This window comes from Macrobrachium nipponense, chromosome 6 (assembly GCF_015104395.2).
Source record: "Macrobrachium nipponense isolate FS-2020 chromosome 6, ASM1510439v2, whole genome shotgun sequence".
In the NCBI taxonomy this organism is placed as follows: domain Eukaryota; kingdom Metazoa; phylum Arthropoda; class Malacostraca; order Decapoda; family Palaemonidae; genus Macrobrachium; species Macrobrachium nipponense.
The window spans coordinates 112,928,733-112,951,733 of NC_061108.1; the positions used below are offsets into that span (position 1 = coordinate 112,928,733).

The following is a 23,001-nucleotide window of genomic DNA, read 5'->3' on the forward strand; positions in this document are numbered from 1 at the left end:
TATTACATTTGTTGGGGAAAATGCGGGGTTATGTATATCATGCATATATTATGTGCTTTGTGATGGGGAAGTTTACTTGTGATTATTTTTTTTTTATTTTTCTTTTTTTTTCCTTTTCTTATGAGAGATGTAATTGGGGATTTAGCTTTAAATAGCATTTCTTTTTGGACAGGAGATGTAATTTATCGGGGTTGTGATTTACTTAGATGGGCGTTTGACATTAAGTCTCATTGAAATTAATTATGTGAGCAGTGAAGGGTTTTTGCTGTTAAACATTGGAGATTTTTACTTTGTGGGTTGCTGTAATATCAGAGCTTGAGAGAACAATTTTGATTTTTGGGCTTGGGTTTGTTACGTGATTTTTTTTCTTGGGCTCATTATTGTTTTTTTTCTTTTACTTGTGAGAACTTTCGAGTTTGAAATGTGAGTGCAGAAGTCCGTGGAGTTACTGTGAGTTCTGGATTGTGTGTGCTTATTTGTGAGTTTGGAGAATTGAGTTAGAGAACTTAATTTTTTCTTTGCGAGTTGTGATAATGACTTATGATTTAGTGGTCATATTAAATGGAGTTAATTGGGAGACGTTCAGTTAGTATTTCCGAATTTTTTAAGTCATTATTTGATAGAAGTAGTATGTCTGGGGTTAATTTTTCTTTGATTGACTGATGACTTGACTGACATACTTAAACACACCATAATCGTCGTTCTCCGACACCCACCAGCCATGCAGAGATGTTGCTGTCGTTTGCCAGGGTACTTATGAGAGTTTCTACGAGTCTACAGAGTTCTACAGCGCTTTTGGGTCTACAGAAGCCGTTGGATGTTTTCCACTGGGAGGCCTTTCACCTTCCTACAGCTTGCTAGTCTGTGCAGGAAGTTGCAGACAAAGAGGGATATTCAAGAATCCAAAATGAGAGAAAATTTATACGCCCAAGAGTTATTGGAGATGAAGCGTGATAGACATTACGTTATGCTGCCAGAGACGTGCAGTTACTATATTTTGTGTTTGAGCCGGCCAATGTGTTTTTTATATATATGAGCTGTTTTATGTGGTCTATGGCTAGGGAGGGGCTAGCCAGGGTAGTGGCCGAGCATTCTGTTAGACAGAAGAGGGCTATAATTAATAATATGTTTAATGTGCCATTGTAATGTGATGTGCAGATTGATCACTTTTAACTTCCCATGGAGACAGAGTCCGAAGCGACGACCTAAGAATGTTGACATCTCTTTTTTGGGTGGTATGATGTTAAAGTTCCTTACTTAAGCATATCAGTGTCGTGGGGGCTTGTTCAAGGTGCCTTTGAAAACTGGCTGTGACCAGTTAATTGAGGCGTTGACGAAGAGTGTGAATTCGTGTGTACGTGTACGAACTATGTCCATTGATAATGGTAGGTTTTAGGCAGAACGGAGGAGACGGTTGTCTTGGGGAGAAAGAGCCTGAATGGCTCTATAATGTATTTTTGTTCAAGTGATTTTCCAAGCTGTGATGGGTAAGTGTTATCATGCTTTAGCCAAAGAGATGGCTTGTTATCTGTTTGACATAATTGTAAAGATGTTTTATTTCATTTAATCTTTTGACTTTGTCTTTACAATTGTGTGTGTGCTCACTAGTGTGTTCTCCTGTCTTTTAAACAGGCGGTTCTAGTGAGGGGACCGAGTGTCCTAGTGAGGGGACTGTATTTTGTAGAAGAGATAATTGGTGTGACTAACTACTGATTAAGACATTTAAATACCAGGGTGTTATCTGAGTTAGTTGTCTGTGAGACTTAAACTGTTATCATTCCATTGATTATCTTGTAAGAACTTGAATTATTCAACTAATACTTTGTTTTGAATAAAACGTAAATATTTCTTGTAACTCCGACTCTGCTTTGAATGAATGAATGAATGAATGATTGGAAGTTTTCTGATTTGATGACCTGATGGAATGGAGAGAGAGAAAGAGCCTGAATGGCTCTATAATGTATTTTTGTTCAAGTGATTTTCCAAGCTGTGATGGGTAAGTGTTATCATGCTTTAGCCAAAGAGATGGCTTGTTATCTGTTTGACATAATTGTAAAGATGTTTTATTTCATTTAATCTTTTGACTTTGTCTTTACAATTGTGTGTGTGCTCACTAGTGTGTTCTCCTGTTCTTTTAAACAGGCGGTTATAGTGAGGGGACCGAGTGTCCTAGTGAGGGACTGTATTTTGTAGAAGAGATAATTGGTGTGACTAACTACTGATTAAGACATTTAAATACAGGGTGTTATCTGAGTTAGTTGTCTGTGAGACTTAAACTGTTATCATTCCATTGATTATCTTGTAAGAACTTGAATTATTCAACTAATACTTTGTTTTGAATAAAACGTAAATATTTCTTGTAACTCCGACTCTGCTTTGAATGAATGAATGAATGAATGATTGGAAGTTTTCTGATTTGATGACCTGATGGAATGGAGAGAGAGAGAGAGAGAGAGAGAGAGAGAGAGACGAGAGAGAGAGAGAGAGAAGGCTATGCCAGTGATCACCTTGAGAAAGAGAGAGGGGGGGTGGGGGGGGGGAGGGGGGGGGGGGGGGGGGGGGGGGGGGGGGGGGGGGAGAGGGGGGGGAGGGGGGGGGGGGGGGGGGGGGGCTGAGTGTAACCAGTTCGCCTAAAGCTCAGGCTAAACGCATACCAAATATTAAAGCTAGTGGAGGGGGGGCGGGGCGACGCCCTTCGCTGGTAATATTATATATATATATTATATATATATAAATAATTATCTATATATATATAGATATATATTAATATTATAATTATATATATACATATATATATTATGTGCACATACAGCACATATGTATATCAATATTTTTATATGTATGCACGCACATGTATATATGCACACAGAAGTATTCTTGCTACTACTAATGATTTTTTGAAAGAAAACAATGTTCTATTATTCATATCCATGGGGGACCGGCACGTGACCAGGTGCCTCCTCCCCCTACCATGAAAAACAAAAAACTTTTTCATTTATAAAGGAACAATCAATCGGAATTTTTGTGGCGTAATTTTGTTGAACTAAGAAGTCAAGCTCAGGTGGTCTATGTGAGAGCAGAGAGAATTTAGAATGGTGTGAAGATCTTGCTCTCCAGTGGTAAAGAACGTAAGTGGTAGCCTACCCTCAAAGTCATCACTCTTTAGAGTTGATTCAAGCATGCCTTCCTTGTAGAAACTCATGGAATTGCTGTTTATAACCCTAAGTAGAAGGTAGAACGTTTTGCTGAAGTCTTTGCGACCAGACAGTTTGTTAGTCCGTGGTGTTTCCTTAATCATGTTTTCCAGAGCTTGAGTTGTGTTCAATGGCCTTCAGATGTAGAGAAGCGAAAATTTTGTTTCTGGGTCTTAACAGTTACGGTGGCATAGACCCTAACGGAATCTTTCCCATCTTTTTCAAGGCTACTTATGTCATTGCTCCTGTTTTCTGAAGATTAGATGGACTTGCAGTTTTCCTTCTGTCTGGAGTGAGGCCAACATAGCTGTATTATCAAAGGGACTGAGTCCATCTTCAAGCCCTCAGAATGTAGGTTGAATTCAGTCACTCCTGTTTTACCGTTTTATGTGAGGTTTTTCAGAAGCTGGTCTCTAAGCGTGGTTGTAGGTTTGTTGAAGATGATATTCCACTACCAGCATTACAGTTTGGGGATTTTAATGGGCTTGGTGCTTGTGACGCAAGTTTGTCAATATCTACCATCTTGCAGAGTGCCTTGATGAGGGTGCATGGTTAGTTTAGATTTAAGTGCAGCCTTTGCTTGTGTGGATCATAGAGCACTTGTTGCAAGAAAAAAATATTTGGAATTGGTGGATCAAAAATGTGCTACAACGACCAAGCATCCTTCAGTATCCCACCTAGCTGTTTTTATTCTCAACATTAGGTAGTCTGCTGCTGCATACTACAGATTAAGTCAGTTTCTGGCATCAGGTTTAATATTACTTAGTTTGCCGGGAGCTTTATCTTGGCTGCAACCAAAATATGGAGTATGTTGCTCAGTGAAGTTGTGGAATCCTCTGATCTTCAAATATTTAAGCGAGGAGCGAATTCAGTTTTGCTCTCTGCTGACATCTGCATTTCAGGTGTTATTTTCTATGGCCATATGTTTAGTTATCACCTTTTCCTACAACTTTTCTCTCTCTGCAGACTGATTTCCCTTTGGAGCCCTCTTGGGTTTATTGTCTGTTGACTTTGTCCGTAAGGGTTTTCAGTTGATGACTTAAAGAAAATCAGAAAGACCTTTGAATGTAACTGGCTCTTTTTCATGGCGTATGCCACTCGTTCCATCCAATTTTTACTTTTGCAGTACAGACTTAAACTACTACAAGCACAGCGCCAGATATAAACAAAACGCCGGTATCTGTGCTATTCATGGCCAAAATAAATGATTTATCATATGCATCATTCTAAAATGGTCTCTTCTACTGTCTATCGATAAATTGCACCGTTCTGCTCATGTTTAGACTTCTTCGCAACCATTAATTTCAAAACTTGTTATTCATACACCTTTTACCAATTGTCCTTGCATGATTTTTCTGCTTGACCAAACATCCCACAAAGTTTCATCCGCTTTTAATGAATGCCAACTCTGGCGGCTACAAGTTACCTTCTGTGTTAACCATATCCACCTTTAAGAACCTCAGGAGTTTACCTGAAAAGCCTAATAGACACTTTTTTTCTTGGATATTTTCGGAGGCTTACATTTTCATCGCCTTAACTACAGTTCATCCCTTTCTGACTACTGTAAGCACAAGTCAGATATCGACATGGGGGCGAAAACTCAATTTGCGACTGAGACAGAACCTCACGACTGTTAACTGCGTTGCCGAGGGGTGGCTTGGATGGATGGATGGATTATGAAATTTAGGGACAAGCCCAAGCACTGGGACCTATTATGGTCATTCAGCGCCGTAATGGAATGAAATAAATAATCTTATAATTAATGAAATGTAATTGAACGTGATGATAATCTGATGTGAACGAAACTTAAAAACCTTATTTCATTAAAAAAAATATATATAATTTTTTTATACCAAAATACAATTAAAAGTATAACTGCATACACTTGTGTGTATTAGGTGAAAGGTAAAATTAAATATTAATAAAATAAGTCAAACTTTACAGTATATATCAATCTCTTTTAAGAACTTTACAAGATTATTGACATCAACATCATCTCCTAAAATATAAGAAAGTTGTTTCCCTGAAAGACCGAATTTCCTGCGGGCAGCACCACACACTGGGCAACAAACCAGAATATGCTCAACTGTCAACAGGCAGCTACAGCGATCACAGACTGGAGCCTCACTTCCTTCAAGTATAAAGCTGTGTGTCAATCGGGAATGAATAGCCAATACGAAGTCTCGTTAAAACAATCTTGGTCCTCCTGTCTCTATGAAACGAAGACTGCTAAAAATTCAAATTAGGTCTGATTGCTTTCAGCTTCTTGTTTCTGGCAAGGAGGTTTGAGGACCATCGCTCCTGCCATTTATGGCGGATATAGCTTCGAATAGGAGACTTCATATCAATGTATGGAACTTCATGGATATCCAGAGATTTTTTATTACATACTCTTTTTGCTGCTCTATCGGCTTTTTCATTACCTTTGATCCCTACATGGGCAGGAACCCAGCAGAACGAAACAGCTTTGTGTTTGGAAGAAATTCGAAACAGCCACTCTTAAGCTTGGAGAATCAAAGGATGTGATGTATTGCAAATATTAAGACTCTCCAAAACACTTTTAGAATCCGAATATATAACAAATTTCTTCTTCTCGGTATGATGAACAATAGCTAATGCTCTATTAATGGCAGAAAGTTCTGCTGTATATACTGTAGCTGAATTTGGTAGTTTTGCAGCCTCACAAGAGTCTTCTGTAATTACGGCTAGCCCAACTCCCTCTCTTGACTTGGAACCGTCTGTATAAATCTTATACGTACCATCATGAGTTACATCATGTTCTAAGAATAAGCTCTTTGCCATTTTATCAGAAAGGTTCTTCTTGACCATAGTTTTGTTACAAACTTTTGCTTTAGGGATAAGCCATGGGGGGAATCTGGAGGCAACTAACTGAGAAACATTCTGATATTTTAGAGTATCATATCACTCTGATGTAGCCTTATCTGGAAGGGGACAGATGACCTTGGTTTAAATTTCCTGTTGTCAAGTTGGCGAATGACCTTATTGGAAGGATTTTCGGAACTGCTTTTTATGCGCATTATGTAGCGCAGACCCAGTTCCTCTCGTCGTAAGTCAAGTGGCAGTTGATGGGTATCTACATACCGACTCTCAACAAGAGATGTTCGGAATGCACCAGAGCAAATTCGTAATACCATGTTATGGACAATATTGAGGTCGTTAAGTTTGCTTTTACACGCTGAAGAATAAATCTGACACCCATAATCTAGCTTTGATCTACAAAGGGCATCATAAAGTCTTAATAAACATTTCTTGTCAGCTCCCCACTCATATCCAGAGACTACTTTCAAAAGATTAAAAGATGCTTTAATTTTACATTTAAGGTTATCAATATGTTTGGTCCAGGTGAGTTTTCAGTCAAAAGTCATTCCCAAAAATTTGACATCGGCAGCATATGGTAAAATAGATCCCTCGAGTTTTAAATTAGGTATAACCTCTTTACGCCTGCTCCTTGAAAAGCGGATAGCAACACTCTTAATGGCTGAAAATTTAAAACCATTTAGCCTGCCCCATTTGGAGACAGAATCAATAGCTTTCTGTATCGGCATGCAGATATAACATCGTAGGCAGTGCAATAAATGGCCAAATCATCCACAAACAATGAAGCTCGAACTGGGCTTGGAACTTCATCCAAGATGCTATTTATGGCGACAGCAAAGAGGGTCACACTGAAAACACTTCCTAGTGGAACACCTTCCTCTTGTTTAAAGGGGGACGACAGAAAGTTCCCTACTCTCACTTTTATTAATCTCTCGGATAGGAAGGAGTGAATGAACCGAATTAAGTTGCCCTTGATACCCATTTTCCGCCAAGTAGTGTCATAAGCTTTCTCTAAATCAAAGAAGACCCCTATTGTCTGACACTGATTGACAAAACCCAGCTGAATTTGGTTGGAGAGTCTCATAAGTGGGTCAAGGGTAGATCTATTTTTACGAAACCCAAATTGGAAAGGAGAGAGAAGCTTATTTGATTCTAAGTGCCATACCAAGCGATAATTTATAATATTTTTCCATTAACTTGCAAACACAGCTTGTTAGTGCTATAGGTCTATAACTTGAACTTTGTTGGGGATCTTGATCTGGTTTTTGAACGGGGATTATGATGAAAATTTTCCAGGATCTCGGCATAACTCCAGTCTCCCAAATCTTATTAATGATCTTAAGAAGGTAGCATTTGGCCTCTTCAGGTAGCTTCCTAAGCATTATATATAAAATAGTATCTTCACCAGGAGAAGTGTCATCTGTTGAAGAGAGTGCTTCATGTAGTTCTTGAAGAGAGAATCTTGCATTGTATGCCTCCCGGTTATCACCAGATAGATTCAGATTGACCTGACTGTTCCTGATTCTTTGGAATTCATTAGAATAGTTTTTTGGGCTAGAAACGTTGGAGAAATATTGACCCAATGATTCAGCTACATCTGAAGGTTATTTCCTACTCTCAAAGAGGGAGTTTTGGGTGGCACAAACTTCCCTGCAAGTTTTCGTACCTTTTTCCATACAAACATCGATAATGTTTTAGAGTTAATTCCATATATATAATAAATCCAAGAGTCTTTCTTGGCACGATGGAAGTATCGGCATTGTTTTGCCATGGCTCGCTGATATATTGTTTTAGAAGTGGAAGTGCCACTTGATTTGTATTTCTTGTAGCATCTTCTAGTAATTTTTCTTAAGGTGGCACACTTTTTGTCCCACCATGGAACTGTTGGTCTCCTTGGCTTTCCAGTAGTTTTTGGAATAGAGGCTTCTGCACTGGCTAATACAGTGTTTGTCCAATACTCATATGCTTCAATATGGTGGTTAAAGGATTCAAATGGTTTATCTAGATGGATATCCTTTTTATACTTCTCCCAATCAGCTTCCAATGGCTTCCATTTCTGTGGCATTTCTGTAGGGACATTTCTGGTAAACTCTAAAAGAATGGGATAGTGATCACTGCCATTTAAAAATTAATTTACTGACCAAATAAAATCTAAAGCTGTTGCAGAGGAACATATACTCAGATCAATAGCTGTGTAAGAATTAAAATATATATTATGGTAAGTCATAGTATCACCCACTGGAGGGGTGGACGTGAAGATCTCATAATTAAGTCCAGGATTGAACTTTTCTGGACCTAATTGAGTTTCCTGCAGGCAAATTACTCCAGGATTAGTTTCTCTTAGGAGGACCTTTAGATTTTCAGCACGAGAACAGTTCCATTGTAGGGTGTTGAATAAAGCCATTACAAATCCGATTTGGAAGCCTTTCTTTTTTCCTCTTGGGGTGGTCTGGAAATAGACGGTTTTTTATGACTAACCCTGTGATCTTTATTTCTCCTAGTTTTATTTTCTTTAGGAGGAGGGTGAACATCTACCGTTGTAATCTGTGCAACCTCTTTAACTTGGTGGTTGTGTTCCATTGAAATACTTGCTTCACTTGAGGAAAGCACACTATAGCTGTTAAATATCGAAGCATGCTTATTTGGAGTATAAGGGGGAGAGCCTGAAGGAGTCCTTCCTCTCTTGGGGTTCCTTAACTGTTTTGATTCCATTAGATCAGGCAGAGATTCTGCCTATGATAGATTTACTACTTTAAAAGTAGGAGATGGAAGAGATGATGGGAGAGCCTCTTCATCTGGAGGAGACTCTTTCTCAACCACAGGCAGCTTACCTGCTTTGTTGGTGTGTGCTCTTGCTTCCAGTGACTGTGCACCCAACCCAGATACCCGGGCCTCGCCTCTACCACAGGAGTTGATACACCTACTGCAGGAGAAGGTGCTCCCACAGGACCCCTTGTGGTAGTGGGTTTAGAGCTCTTGCATAGCTCTTTGATTGGCCCAATTGTTGTTTAGCATATCCTATGCTAATGTGTTCAGCATTAGCCTTATTTATTGCTGACAGTTCATCTTTGTATGCTTCACAGTTTTTATCATTAGCCTTATGGTTTAGCTGACAATTACAACAATTTGGTGTTTCAGAACAAATACTATGGTCAGGGGCAGAGCAATTTATGCAAACTTTTGCGTTCCTACATACTTTTGATGAATGACCAAACTTGAAACAGTTGAAAAATTGAATAGGTTTCAGGAGGGTCTTACTCGCACTCTTTCATTTTCAATGATTACATGGGATGGAATGTTAGGGTCTTCAAAGGTCAAAATTATCATATTAACAATGGGTGTCTTTTTTTACTTTCCACACTGTCAATGGGCTCATTTCAAGGATCTCACTTTCTGTGAACTCACATAAATCTTTGTCAAAAATGACATCTCGGCCATAACTAAAATTTAGGTGGTGTCTGATTTCTTTAATCATATCATGCCCAGAAGGATTCATTGCAGATAGCATTTGTGCTTGTGTTTTAGCATGTATTAGCACTGTACGTTTTCCAAATCTAGATATATCTCCACTATTTATTCCTCCCACCTTTTTCTGGAGATAACTGCAGAACTTATAATAATTGTAAGTTTCCTCCTTCGCTGTAGCAACTAGCCACATAGGAGGTTTGGGAGTTCAGGATGGATCCGAGGGGAGGTTTGTGGCCAAAAAAACCCTACGAATTTGATTATTTTGATCTCGAACCGTTTCTGAATTCTGTTACTTTTTGGAACAATAAGTTTCTCTAATAAATTTGGTTTGTATGGTGCTTTTACGTTGCATGGAACCAGTGGTTATTCAGCAACGGGACCAACGGCTTTACGTGACTTCCGAACCACGTCGAGAGTGAACTTCTATCACCAGAAATACACATCTCTCACTCCTCAATGGAATGGTCGAGAATCGAACCCGCGACCACGCCGCTGAGGCGCTTAAGACTAATAAAGGGCTCTGGGATTTGGCAAATTCTGTGTTAATTCTGATGTTGGGAAAACAAAATTTCCCCTTTTCATATTTGCACATCCTGTTCAATTCCTCTCTCTCTCTCATTTTCTTACATTCAACATAAAGCACTGCAAAAAAAAATTACTTACTAGCCATGGTTAATTCACAACCACCAAGTCATTCTCAAACCATTCAGATCGATAAATCAATTTGAATTGACATCATGACCAAAAAATAGTGAACCCACCGCTGTCAACAAGAGATATTTCATTTTGTCTGAGATTCACCCTCGTGAGTGATGCACTAACAACCATAATTAAACACATCACGGACTATGCTTCTATGCAACACACTCAACATTCGTTAGGTTCTCCCCGAGTCGCAAACCGAGTTTTAACCCCACGTGGATATCTGGATTAACACTTTCTCTAGTCAAGTGAGGTCAAAAGAAGAGGGGATATAATTAAGTGCTGAAAAGTGTTGTCCACTAGGCTGTCAAGTTAAAACCCTGGGGTTCTTAAAGGAGGACACGATTCTCCATTATGTTTAAAGAAAACATTTATGGCAGCCTTTACGATAAAAACCTTTTTTTCAGGGCTTTTAAAATTTAGTGAAGGGTAAAAAGCAGTGTATGTTACAAGACATATAAACCCTTTTCATCTAGATATATTTTAGCTTAAGGCTTTAGCTTTTCATTACTGCTTATCTTGGAGACGACCTGATGCAATTTTGGACACCAATTTCTTTGAAAATCTTACTATCTTCGGGTGATGGAGCTTTTACAAAACTTCATATTTAGCTCTAAAAAGGAAATTCCATCGAGAGTATAGTCTTTAAAAATAAGATTTATTTAGAAAATAACCCAGTTTTAACCTGAAAGCACAAAGATTTGATACTTTGATTATCACATTTTCTATGCTATAGCAAGTTTTTCTACGCTTTGTGGAAGAGAAGTAAAAAGCATAGTATAATATTCATTGATATGCCTTCCAAATTTACCGGAAGCCTATCCTATCATCAAGAAATTTACCACAGAAATGCAAGCTAACCTTGATTAACAGTTCAAACCTTCAACATTATCATTTTTTCATGATGACGAGGTCTTCCTGACAATTTGCCCTCCTGACTGGTTTCCCATTATTGTAACAAAACATTTTTCCTGCATTTGGCACCGCGTCGATGGTGTTTTCGAAACTGCTGTCGCGTCAACCAGCTATGAATTCCCAGGTCATTTCCTTCTTTTCCCCCGACACTGAACCCTCATTTCTTCACTCGTCTTTGATCATCGACCTCACGAAATCACCGAAGCTCTTGGCTCCCTCACCGTTGAGTTCCTCGTAACCCTCCATGGCTTGCTTGCACTTTGCAATCCAAGAGTTGATGTTGACGTAGTGTTCGACAACGAACCCGGCTGCCTGGTAGCTGGAGACGTTCGAAATCAAGACGAGATCGGCCACTGTCACGTGGTCTGTCCCGGCAGCAAATTTGACCCCCTTCAGGAAGCCATCTAACCACTCCAGAGCTTCGTGCAATTTGTCCACATGTTCTTGGCAAGGCTTTTTGGCCTTGCCCGACTTGATGGGTAGCTGTAAAAACAAAGATTCTTATACGGTCTGAAATTTCACAAGATCACCGGGGTTACTTTATCATTACTTGGATATTTCTTATCAATCATATCACATGAAAAATGGGAAGTTTCATATAAGTCAGTTTTCATATAAATCAAACAGTAAATAAGTGAATTTCTTGCTCGTTCATAATATCTGACTAAAGTGCCTCTATACAAAATAAATCTCAAAGTTATCGTCCTTGGATAAAAAATTTCTTCACAAAAAAGGAAGTACTATATAGTACAATGATGCACAATCAGCAAAATAACTAAAAAAAAACAACAAAATTAAGACATTGTTATTTGTGTACAGACTTTGATCGATCAATTTTTATTTGTCTCTTAGATGAACTTCAAGCTATAATAAGCAGCTCTCATTGAGGTTCGCGACCCCTGTCTTAAAAGCCAGGTCATTGTTAGGAATCATTAGGCTGACTGTTTCGGCCCAGGTTAGCCTGATTTTGAAAATGTCAGGATGCAATTTTAATCAACTTGTGATTTTCAGCTAATTTCCTCTGTTCATGGTTCACAGTGGCATCTTACAGATTTTATTCAAACTACACAACATTATCTGATCATTCATTTTTCCACTTCATAGCAAAAAATGAATCCTCAGTTTCGTTGAAAGTTTATATATTAATTCAGTCTTCAGTCAGTACATGGAAAACTATGGTGACCACTGAAGTGATATTATACATAGAGTGAATCGCTATTAAAATATCTACCGACTATACAGTTCAGTCTGAACCACCCAAGCCCGAATATAGGATGACGCAGAACGTAGGTCGTCTACCTACTTTGTGAAGCACCGAGCGTTACGGAAACTTGAGAATCGACCTGAATTGTCCGCTGCAAGACGCAGTGAACTTAACAAAAGCCTAATGAACAATGAATAAAATGTGAGTCTCTGATGGGGATTGACAAAACCCAGCCTGATTACAGTGAAGTCACAACCGTATCGTGTACTTACGAAAAGTTGTGCCCATCGATTGGCGAGAGTGCCAATGTCAAAATGCAGGATGGCGTCGACCTTCGCTCTGGCCTTGGGATCCTTCGGGTAGAGAGAGTCGTCTTTGCCATACTTGTTGACCAAGTAGGTGCAGATTACACGGCTATCGTAAAATGAAAAGTAAATTAGAGATTCCTTTTTGCAGATAAAAGATTAAAAAGGCACAGCGTCTGCTTTAATACTATAAGACCAGTACAAAGATGAATATTGGTGCAATACAAAATAATCTCTTATTTTGCAGATAATATAGTTAATTCTGATATACTAGTCCTTGAACAGTTGTTTCCCAATCAACGCGTCAAGGCGACTTGTGTCAGCCTTCATAGCTGGCAAGAGGTAATACTGAAAAACTCTAAATTCCCATTTTTTTTAACGAAAACCTGAAAGAATTCAGTGAGTTGTCTATGACCATACACAGTTAATGGAAATGGTCATCACTGAATTTATTTTATATGTGAAGAAATATAAGATTACATATACATAATAATAATAATAATAATTAAATAATAATAATAATAATAATAATTAAGAATAATAATAATAATAATAATAATAAGAAATATAATAATAATATAATAAATAATGAATAATAATAAAATAATAATAATAATTAACAATGTAATAAATTAATAATAATAAAATTAATAATAATAATAATACATCAAAAAGGTGTAAATAATGTTGTCACTTGTTGTTAATAAGTTCTGATGTCCTTAAAGTATTTACTACAGTATGAACTTTCCAAAAACGAGGCATAGGTAGGTCACCTTTCCCACAAAGTGAGGTCCCCATCGACCAGCGTGGGCACCGTGTGCTGAGGGTTGATGGCAACGAATTCTGGCTTGAGCTGTTCTTTATTGAACAGGTCGACCTTCTTCAGGTTGAGATCGACCCCAACTGCCCGGGCTGTAAGGAGGACCGACCGGCAGTAGGGGGAGACAGGGTGGTAGTAGAGATCGAGGGGCATCGTGGATTTCTTTTAAATCTGCGAACGAAAAATTGATGAATGCCAAACTGTTACTCGTAGATACACAAAACAATAGGTGAATGCCAAAATGTCCTCGTGGATAGACACGTAAATATAGTCATATATTTATATAGAATTTGGTACGGTACAAACATTTAAGCGTCAAAATAACTGCACATGGCATTTGGTAAAAAATCAAAAACAAAAAAAAAAAATGAAAATAATGAAAAAAACGAATCCGTGATTCATTGACAATTCCGCTGATTTGGAGTTGATTTACACTTTTGCAATGGGAGTGTGACCTAAAAATTCATGGTTTCCGCTCAAAATGTGACTATAAAGGATAATATTACGCACAAAAATCCTTCCACAAGGAATAGAACTGTTGTCAATTTCACTTAATTCTTCTTTGGCGTTTGATAAGCATAAATTAGTTATATGCCATTTTCACAGTTACTATTTAAAAATACATTATTCATTATTGTGAGGAATCCAGTGGCAATTCATTAAGGATACGCTTTTATTAAGAAAACTTCTGGGCCATTTAGAGCATTGTCAGACAACCTGCTTGCATACAAAAACTCTGGTAGCATGGTGATGACCTTGCGCCGAAATCCAGTCTGGAAGTAGATAAGATTACACTAGATTCTTAGTCAAGAAAAATGGGGTGGGTAGACTCGTTTTTCAAAGAACAATGCGCCATTTCAGGGGAGGATAGATACGATATAGCCGGACTTTCACTCAAAGTTGAATGTGGAATTATCTTGAAACAGTCATCTCTTATATTTTGCGAAACATGTCAGAAATACCAAGAGTGTATTTCCACTGTGGTAATTAATAACTAGCGCCTCAGCGGCATGGTTGGTATGGTATTAGCGTCCCACCTCGGTGGTCGCAGGTTTGATTCTCGGCCATTCCATTGATGAGAGAGAGATGTGTATATCTGGAGATAGAAGTTCACTCTCGACGTGGTTCGAAAGTCACGTAAAGCCGTTGGTCCCGTTGCTGAATAACCACTGGTTCCATGCAACGTAAAAGCACCATACAAACAAACAAACAAACAATAACTATCGTTTGGCACGAAAATCTCGAAGTCTAAGAAACCTTGGGTAGATCTTGCATGAAAATAGATAGTACACGCGCCAGATGTAATAGCATACTTAGTCTCAGAAAAGAGAGAGAGGGAGAGAGAGAAACTGACGAAATTTAAACCCTCGTATTGACACCAGGAGTAGTGTTCCTGGAACTAATAAACGGAAACCGATGAATTTGCTGTGAAATTCATTCAACGGCAAAAAAAAAAAAAAACTTGATCACTTGTGTCTGGCTTAAATATCAATATAATAGCAATGATTTATTGGAGCGTGGCAACTCGCGTATCGAAATCTCAATTATTTCCGGTCACGCGCCACGTCGTGCGTAGAGTTTACTGTCTACATCACTTCAGTTACCTTTTAAGATAAGTTATATTTTTCCATTCATATTTGATAATATGGCTCAACGTCGCAATGATACTAGATATTCCTGATACGCAAATCGTCTGCAGCTGATATTACTCTCTCTCTCTCTCTCTCTCTCTCTCTCTCTCTCTCTCTCTCTCTCTCTCTGTACGTATATGTATAATTACCAAATTTAAAGAAGAATGCAAACAGCACATTCCCTTAACTGGCAAACGGTACACCATCCGCGAGTGTAGCTACTCTCAGAACGAGCCAAGCCCAAAGCCTTGTAATTATAGGTTCCTTTCAAGATTATTTTCTGCCGTTTTCCGCGCAGACCCGGACCAACTTCACCAGACACAGGCCCTTCAAAATTCCCTCAAATCTTCTGATATTTCTTTCAGCTACCTCGTCCTAATTCAGCATGCACACTTTACCTCTTTTAGCAAGACTAAGTATCATGGTATATCATTTCAAATTTGGTCATTAAATAGGAATGCTGGTGAGGTATGTTTGAAATGGGAAAACTGATCACACGGCAATCTTGGGAGCGTTCTTACAGTAATTAGAGTCAACAAAGAGGAATGGTGATGATTCTCGTCGGAAATTTGGTAATGTGTACCGCAAGCACTTTAGGGACAGGAAGCAAAAATAACCGCAGGGTTGGCGGGGCGGAGAACGGGCAACGACCCGCATCTCAAACGACCGGAAAGATTGCACGTATGCCAAGCGTCCGTCGCTGTACGTAACAGCATTTGCATCACTGATTGCAAGGTGGATATTAAAATGCAAACAGTCACTGATGACTAGAAAAAGAAAAGCATTTAGGAATTTCTTATTCTCAAAACAGTCACGTTATAGGTTAGGTCTCAGGTCCTCGCGGTTCATAGGATATTTATCAGATCTTGAATGTGCTTAGGTCACATTAATACTCTCTCTCCATCTCAATGCTTCTTTATTTTCCTGTCATTAATTGAACCGATTTAATGTATATGATACATAAAAAAAAGCTCGCAAAATTAAATTGTGTACATCTGACGATGGCAAGGAAAAATTACCAACTCTAGACAAGCAAACAGTTTAGCGCCACGAAATCGCGGATACTGCTGAACGTGCGAGTCTTTACGTTGTCCGTTTGCTGCTGCGAATGTTAAGCAACATGACTTGGATCAGTCACCAAGCGGTGTCGATCAGAGTTCTAACTACGTGCGTTTCAGGTTTAGTGATAATGCTTAGTACACAGTGATTTTAGCCTGTACTTGAATTAATCATACTCACGTCCACAGAAATGAATACTGTACTGTACCTGTGTCGAAATACTGGAACTTATCCAGACCCACGGATGTGAATGCCTCTCTCTCTCTCTCTCTCTCTCTCTCTCTCTCTCTCTCTCTCTCTCTCTCTCTCTCTGTTTTTGCCTCTGAACCAAGTGTTCAAATCGATGGTAACACTAGTGTATAAACTAACCATAAAAAAACTTTCAATCTCAAACTTAGATTTATACTTGAATGGGGAGATGAGACTTCAAATTAAACTGCTGCATTTTAAACAGAACTTGATAAACATTTTTTAAAAACTAGAACCACCACCAAACGCTCGAATCATTAAGTCTTTCACCACCTTGAAATAAAATAAGGGCACATTAATGGCAATAACTATTATAAACCCTTTCGAGGTTCCTCTAAGTCGAAGTTCGGTTTTAGGCCTACACTGGAGGGATCTTGGTTTGGCGACTATACACTGTATTGGTCTTGGGTATTTGTAATTATTCATCTAGTTTCGGTTTTTTTAAAGACTGACAAACTTGTAAGATATGACAAACTTGTAAGATATTGTTATTTCGAAAATACACAAAACCAATTCTCAATGCAGTTCTTTAGTAAAAATACAAAAGTAAAACTTTCAGCTGGAGTTGGGAGCTGTAACTCCCATGACATGAAATGGAAAAAGGGTACAAGAATATACACAAAAGTGATTGGATCCAAAGTGGTCTAACTAAAAGAATAAGTTTTACAAGTCGTCTAACCATCCAAACTTGTATCCAAGTATGTAATCAAAACATCTGTTGGTGGAAATTTTACACACTGCGTCAACAGCAGCCCAGAATAAAAATGATTAACGTTAAAACGGACGTAAAATCAGAGCAGTTATTCCGACATTTTTTTTATACCCACGCCTTTTCGTTAACCCTACCCCGTTAATCCGTACTACTTTGGGAGACATTGGAAGCTGTATTTTAAATAACTTTTAATCATTTACCCCATAAACCACGAGAGGCAAAACGATTTAAGTACTTAGGCTGCTTATGAAATGAAAAAAACTTAAGCAACACTGATCGTATCTCCACAAAAAAAAAACAATGAAAAATTGCCGTTTAAAAAGATATAAATCATCTTCGTGAATAACATTTGGATTTAAGTTACTTATATAAAACTTACTATTGCAAGTAGCTACGACATTCATTTTGAAAATGTGAAAATGGAAACAGTATCTTAGAATAGCACTTTGTTCTGGAGTATTCCTGTGACACACACACACACACAAACATATATATATATATATTATATATATATATATATATATATCTATATATATATATATATATATATACATGCATTATGTGTATGTGAGGGTGTGTGCATGTGTAATTGTCAACAAAGTGGGAAGTGTCTCGTCTATTTTGCACAGGCTTAAAAAAACAAAAGAAACACGTTGTCTAACTACATGAAATTCAGCTATGTATTCCAAACAGAGATGAGACGGAGAAATATGGGCGTGGATACTTCCTGCGTTGGTAGATATGAAGCATGGAAGAGGACGACAACGCTGATAACCGGCATTTTAATGCCATATAGCTTTATTTAAATAGCTTTAAATTTCATCGTTTTACTTAATCTACTTTCACTTCTAATTTCGAAATTGGCTAATTTTCCCAGTTTCCGTTAAAAAGATATGTGCAAACAGTCTTTGTCTTGGTTTTAAAACGGAGCGATGTTACCCCAGCTTCTGTCATAACTTTCTTCTATGGTACTTAAGTGTCACATGATGTTTCCGGGCTGACCTTCACAGTTCATGAAAGGGAGCCATAACTACGGGTCTATTTAATTTACTTTACTCACACCAATTTACTAGATGGCATGCAACTCCCACACGCGTCCACCCACCAACCGGGGACGGAACGTCAACTTTAGCCAGACGCCCATGACATCACTACCCACAACACCACCACTACCCATGACAACACTTCCCAAAGCTACGAAACGACTTTCATCTGTTTTTTTCTTATAGCAGTTGACATGGCATTGCTTATAAACAGACATTACACGATGTAAAGCTAGTCCACGAAAATTAACAGATGTCGAGTTTTTTTCTCCGGAGCACCGAGAATAACTAATATCATACACAATCGTTTACACGTCAGTGCTTGCCAACACAATATCTACCGATAAATGTTACGTTTTTATGCAATAGTATGTTCGACATGGAAAAAAACAACACTAAAACTTCATGTGTTAAAAACAAAGGGCGGTGTTACCTTCTCGGATTCTCCCGGGGAACAACTGTCTGGTACGCCGCCTGAGTGTGAGGTGGCGTGGACCGGTTAGAATGTAATACTGAGCAAGCCGGGTGACTGAACGAAGAATTCTGGAATTTTTCTCGATTGCATGACTGCAAATACCGATTTTCTGAGTTAAGAAGAACTGTTCCTTATGAAAGTTAGATAAATGTGAATAGGTAGCATCATTCAATCGAATTATTCTCTATTTAAGATTATTATATTTATATACCCAGTTTCAGAAGTTCAAACAGTTGCAAGTTCTTTACATAGTTGCCAAACGCTTACGTCAAAACTATCGAAGTTTTCTTTGTTTTTAAGCCGTTTCCACATCGGTTAGGTTTTCTGACAACTGTCTTTTTAAAGAAAATCAAAATGGACCGTTATGTGTCATCTTTTGAAAATTATCTTCCAGTCCAGAATTACTGTAAATAAGAAATAAAATCACCACAATCTTGAGAAGCACATAGAGATAAGTGTAAGTTACCTTACAAACTACATTCAGAACTCCCTCTGGAGTTTAGAAAATTGTTTTGTCAGAACTTTAAGACACAGGCGAATGCTTTAAAATATATTTAATATAAGAGTACGGTATCCAGTAAGTACATAAGAATTCGGTTTCAGGATTTTGCGAGTAAACGGCATAGTACATGGAATATAATCACGTACTGTCATTAACCATGAACATGAAATATTTATAGCAATGTTTTTATCGTGCCCATTTCGCAGACTGCGTGAATTTCTAGGACAAATAAGAATTCTAGTCTAACCCCGTCGAGGATGGAAGAATCTGCTTTCGCATTGCTTGCTTGCCATCGATTCCATTTAACCTCTTAATGACCTTGAATCATGTCTGGTCTTTTTTTTTCTTTTACTGCCGCACCAAAGATGTCTAGTCCTTCAACCAGATCGAATATTTTGAGGGAGGAGGGGATGGATGGTTGTTTTCTGTTATATCGCTTTTTATATTAAAATAATGCACTACTGGTGGAATATGAAATAAATGAACCTTTTGGTTACTATATATATATATATATATATATATATATATATATATATATATGTATATATACATGTATATTTTATATATAATATATATATATATATATATATAATATATATATATATATATATACATACAACAGCATTTTTAAAAGCCTCCTGTATGTTGCCAAAGGGAATTTGAAATCCGTTAACATTATGGAGATACATTTACAAATAAAAATTATCATAGGTACTTTGATTAATGGAATATGAGTCTTATATCGCTATACAGCTTTATACCCCTCTCTTTATTTCATCTGTTTCTTTCTTTCTTTTTTTTTTGTATTACCAGTTGGCCTTCAACCAATTCAAGGATAAAAAGAGTTACTTGCCCACCACCCCGTCATTTGGTGGAACTTGGAATGTTGCCTCGTTCCTCAAAGACTGTCTTGTTTTCTTGTTTTTAAAATGGTACCAATTGTCAAGTACTCATTAGGTAACAGAGGCGATCTGTTTTGGTTGCAATATTCTGATGCTGCAGATCTAACTATCGGCCAAATACAGTCACTTCTAGGACTAGTTTATAAGTCTGCCTGTTTATATTCAAGTGAAACAATGGAGTATTTTTGTGTCCGAATTTAGAAACCTGCCCGTACCCAGAGTCTTTTCGTATTGGGGGCCGGGTTCCCAAAACTGGACCTTTTCTTCTTTAAGTGTCATTGCATATATAGGTATATACAAGATGAAATACTTGAAAATATGGACGTCCAGAAATTTGGGGATGACCTCCCGACGTCCCACCTCGGTACAGGTCTACCCTTGACCCCGATCTCTTCTTACGTTTATAAGGCTTTTATGAAAGTGCTTTTTTTGCTTCAAAGTGAGGTTACACGTCAGTTAACAAATACCCCGCGTAATTTCTTAAGTACTTAGGCAACAGATAACACTATTGTAGTACTTTAACAGACAGTTTTGAACGTCATGCACCCGCAAAATAAACAAATATTATAGTCATAATTATCAATGTTGCTATTTCCACTATCCCAGTTCATGACGTACCCACACATTTTTACGAGACACGTCTACTGTCTATTAACCTCCAGGCAAAATTTCAAATAGATTCTTCATGTGATAAAGGAAATGATGCGGCAAAACATTGACAAAGATATTAACAAACAAACAAATGAATATACGAATGAAACATGAGAAAATACCTTCTTAGATGTAAATGAGGCAAAATAAGAATTTCAACCAGTGACATAACAGTCGAAGGTAACATTAAAGAAAATACTGGGAAAGAGAGAGTTTTTGAGGAAAGGACTTGCTGTGAAATATGTAAGGCATGGTTCCACTACGGATGTTCAGGCATTAAGGGCAAATACACACCCATACTTCAGAGTGACAACATATTGTGCATTTGTAACAATTGCGAGAAGCTTGAACAAAACAACAGATAAAATGCGCATTAAAGATGAACTTGAAGAAATAAAAGCAAACATAGCAAGATAATAGCAAAGTTGATTCAGTATTCGGCTCAGAAGACTAGTGATGTAATGATCAACATTGATGAAATTGAAAACAGTGTTGATAAAGATGCAAAGACTATGACAAACATACACAACACTTATGGTGAGTCACTAAAGTGCTTCTGGTCAGAGACACAAACGAAGAGAGCACAGCAGCTAATGAAAGAGGCAAATTATGAGTAAAATAACGGCGCCAGTTGAACAGGTTAAAACGACAAGAGACGGACACTTATTTGTAAGTCTTCAAGACAGGAAAAAACGTAGAAAAGGCAAAGCTGGAGAATCGGGAAATCAACAATATAACAGTGAATGAAAAGGGTAAACTTTAAACCCAAAATAAAAGTAGTCTCTGTCCCGAAGGATGAGGATGACATTGTCGGTAACATTGTAATGAAAAATCCCTGAATAAGTCATTTCATTCATGAAGAGGACGACCTGAAAATTGTCAAGGAAATGAAAGCCAGAGATGACAAATAAAAGCACTATATCATCAAATACACACCACAGATACCGAAGGCTATCTATGATAGAGGTAACAAGTTGTGTACAATGTACAGCCGGTGCAGAGTAACGTATACGACTGTTACATCCCCTATCAATGCTATAAACGGGAGAGGAAATCAGTATGCCTGTTTGATTTTGTTATTTAAAATATACAGTACAGCAGAAAGCTTCCGATGACCTGCACGGTCCTCCTTGTCCAGATGTAACAAGGCAAATAACAGTTAAAGAAAATGCCAAATGGTCTAACAGTGAATTACGTGACGCTAAGAAAAAGAAAAGAAAAATGGACGCTTTATGGAAAAGATCGAAAGAATCAAGTGGTGAAAATTGGCCACAGTATAAAACAGCCAGAAATCAATACAAGGACTTGATTATAAAACCCAGAAAATGTTATTACAATAAAAAGTTTGGTGTAGAGAAAATACCCAAAATATCCATGAAAATTTAGCCGGAAGATTGGGACTCATGAAAGAAAAACCTCTACCTGATGTAACTAGTGACCACAAAAACCTAGCCGATAACTTTGGGAATTGCTAAAAAAAAAAAAAAAAAAAAAAAAAAAATCTGCCATAGTTTAGAAAGTGAGGTCCCTTCTGATCTCCCAGTGATTGAAATACGAAATAGCAAATTCAGTAAGTTTAAAGAACTGAACATTGATGACTTTGAAAAACGATGAAAGAAGTAAAACACCTACTGTGAAAATGACCCGTTTCCCATAAGTGATTTGAAAGAAGCAAAAAATTTTGATCAGTTGCGGGAGCTATATTTTGATATTGTCCAGATGAGTTTAGCTCAGGCATCCTTCCCAAGTAGTGAAAAGCTTGCTTGTATAAAGTCGGTCTACAAAGGAAAAGGTGATACTTAAAATCTAAGCTGCTATAGGCCAATATCGAACTTATCGTACTAAGAACTAACGTAGAAACACTTGAAACGGCTCAACATTATACCTGACGATCAGTCAGCTTACAGAAAAAAAAAAAAAAAAAAAAAAAAAAAAACACTCAACAGATAAACCGGCAGCCCGGACCATGGAGATACAACGATCGAGATACCGACTGTAACCCTTACTGGTATTTAGGAGTAGACTTGTAAACTGTGAAACTGACCGTCTGCCGAAAATATATGGGTGGCTTACTTAACAAGCACCAATAATTGCTTGTTAGATTTTGGGTCTAGATCAAATATATGAGATACCAGATGAAACTAATTTATGATATATCTGCAGACACCACTGATTACAGAATGACCAGTGACAGACATTTTGGAGGGTGGGTTTCACCCCTGACAGACGCACTGAAAAGGGGGGGGGGGGTGTTAATTGGATCTAGATCCAGCTTAGGAGATACCGAGTAAAATTTACACTACAATAGCACTGCACATCCTAGAATACTGT

The 23,001-nt window shown here is 37.9% G+C and overlaps 1 protein-coding gene across 2 annotated transcripts; it reads right to left on the reverse strand.

Moving 5' to 3' along the window:
* Nucleotides 1-10,841: 10,841 nt before the first annotated feature.
* Nucleotides 10,842-18,727, reverse strand: LOC135216903 (glutathione S-transferase 1-1-like). 2 transcript variants are annotated; one of them, XM_064252441.1, is made up of 4 exons: nt 18,574-18,727; nt 13,400-13,617; nt 12,594-12,735; nt 10,842-11,600 (listed from the first exon to the last, which is right to left on the reverse strand). In XM_064252441.1, exons 2-4 carry the CDS (start codon nt 13,597-13,599, stop codon nt 11,283-11,285), a joined length of 660 nt encoding a protein of 219 aa, XP_064108511.1. In that variant the 5' UTR covers nt 13,600-13,617; nt 18,574-18,727; the 3' UTR covers nt 10,842-11,282. The 2 variants fall into 2 exon arrangements, with proteins under 2 accessions (XP_064108511.1, XP_064108512.1); XM_064252442.1 differs by lacking the exon at nt 18,574-18,727 and adding an exon at nt 18,158-18,182.
* Between the last annotated feature and the right edge of the window lie 4,274 nt (nt 18,728-23,001).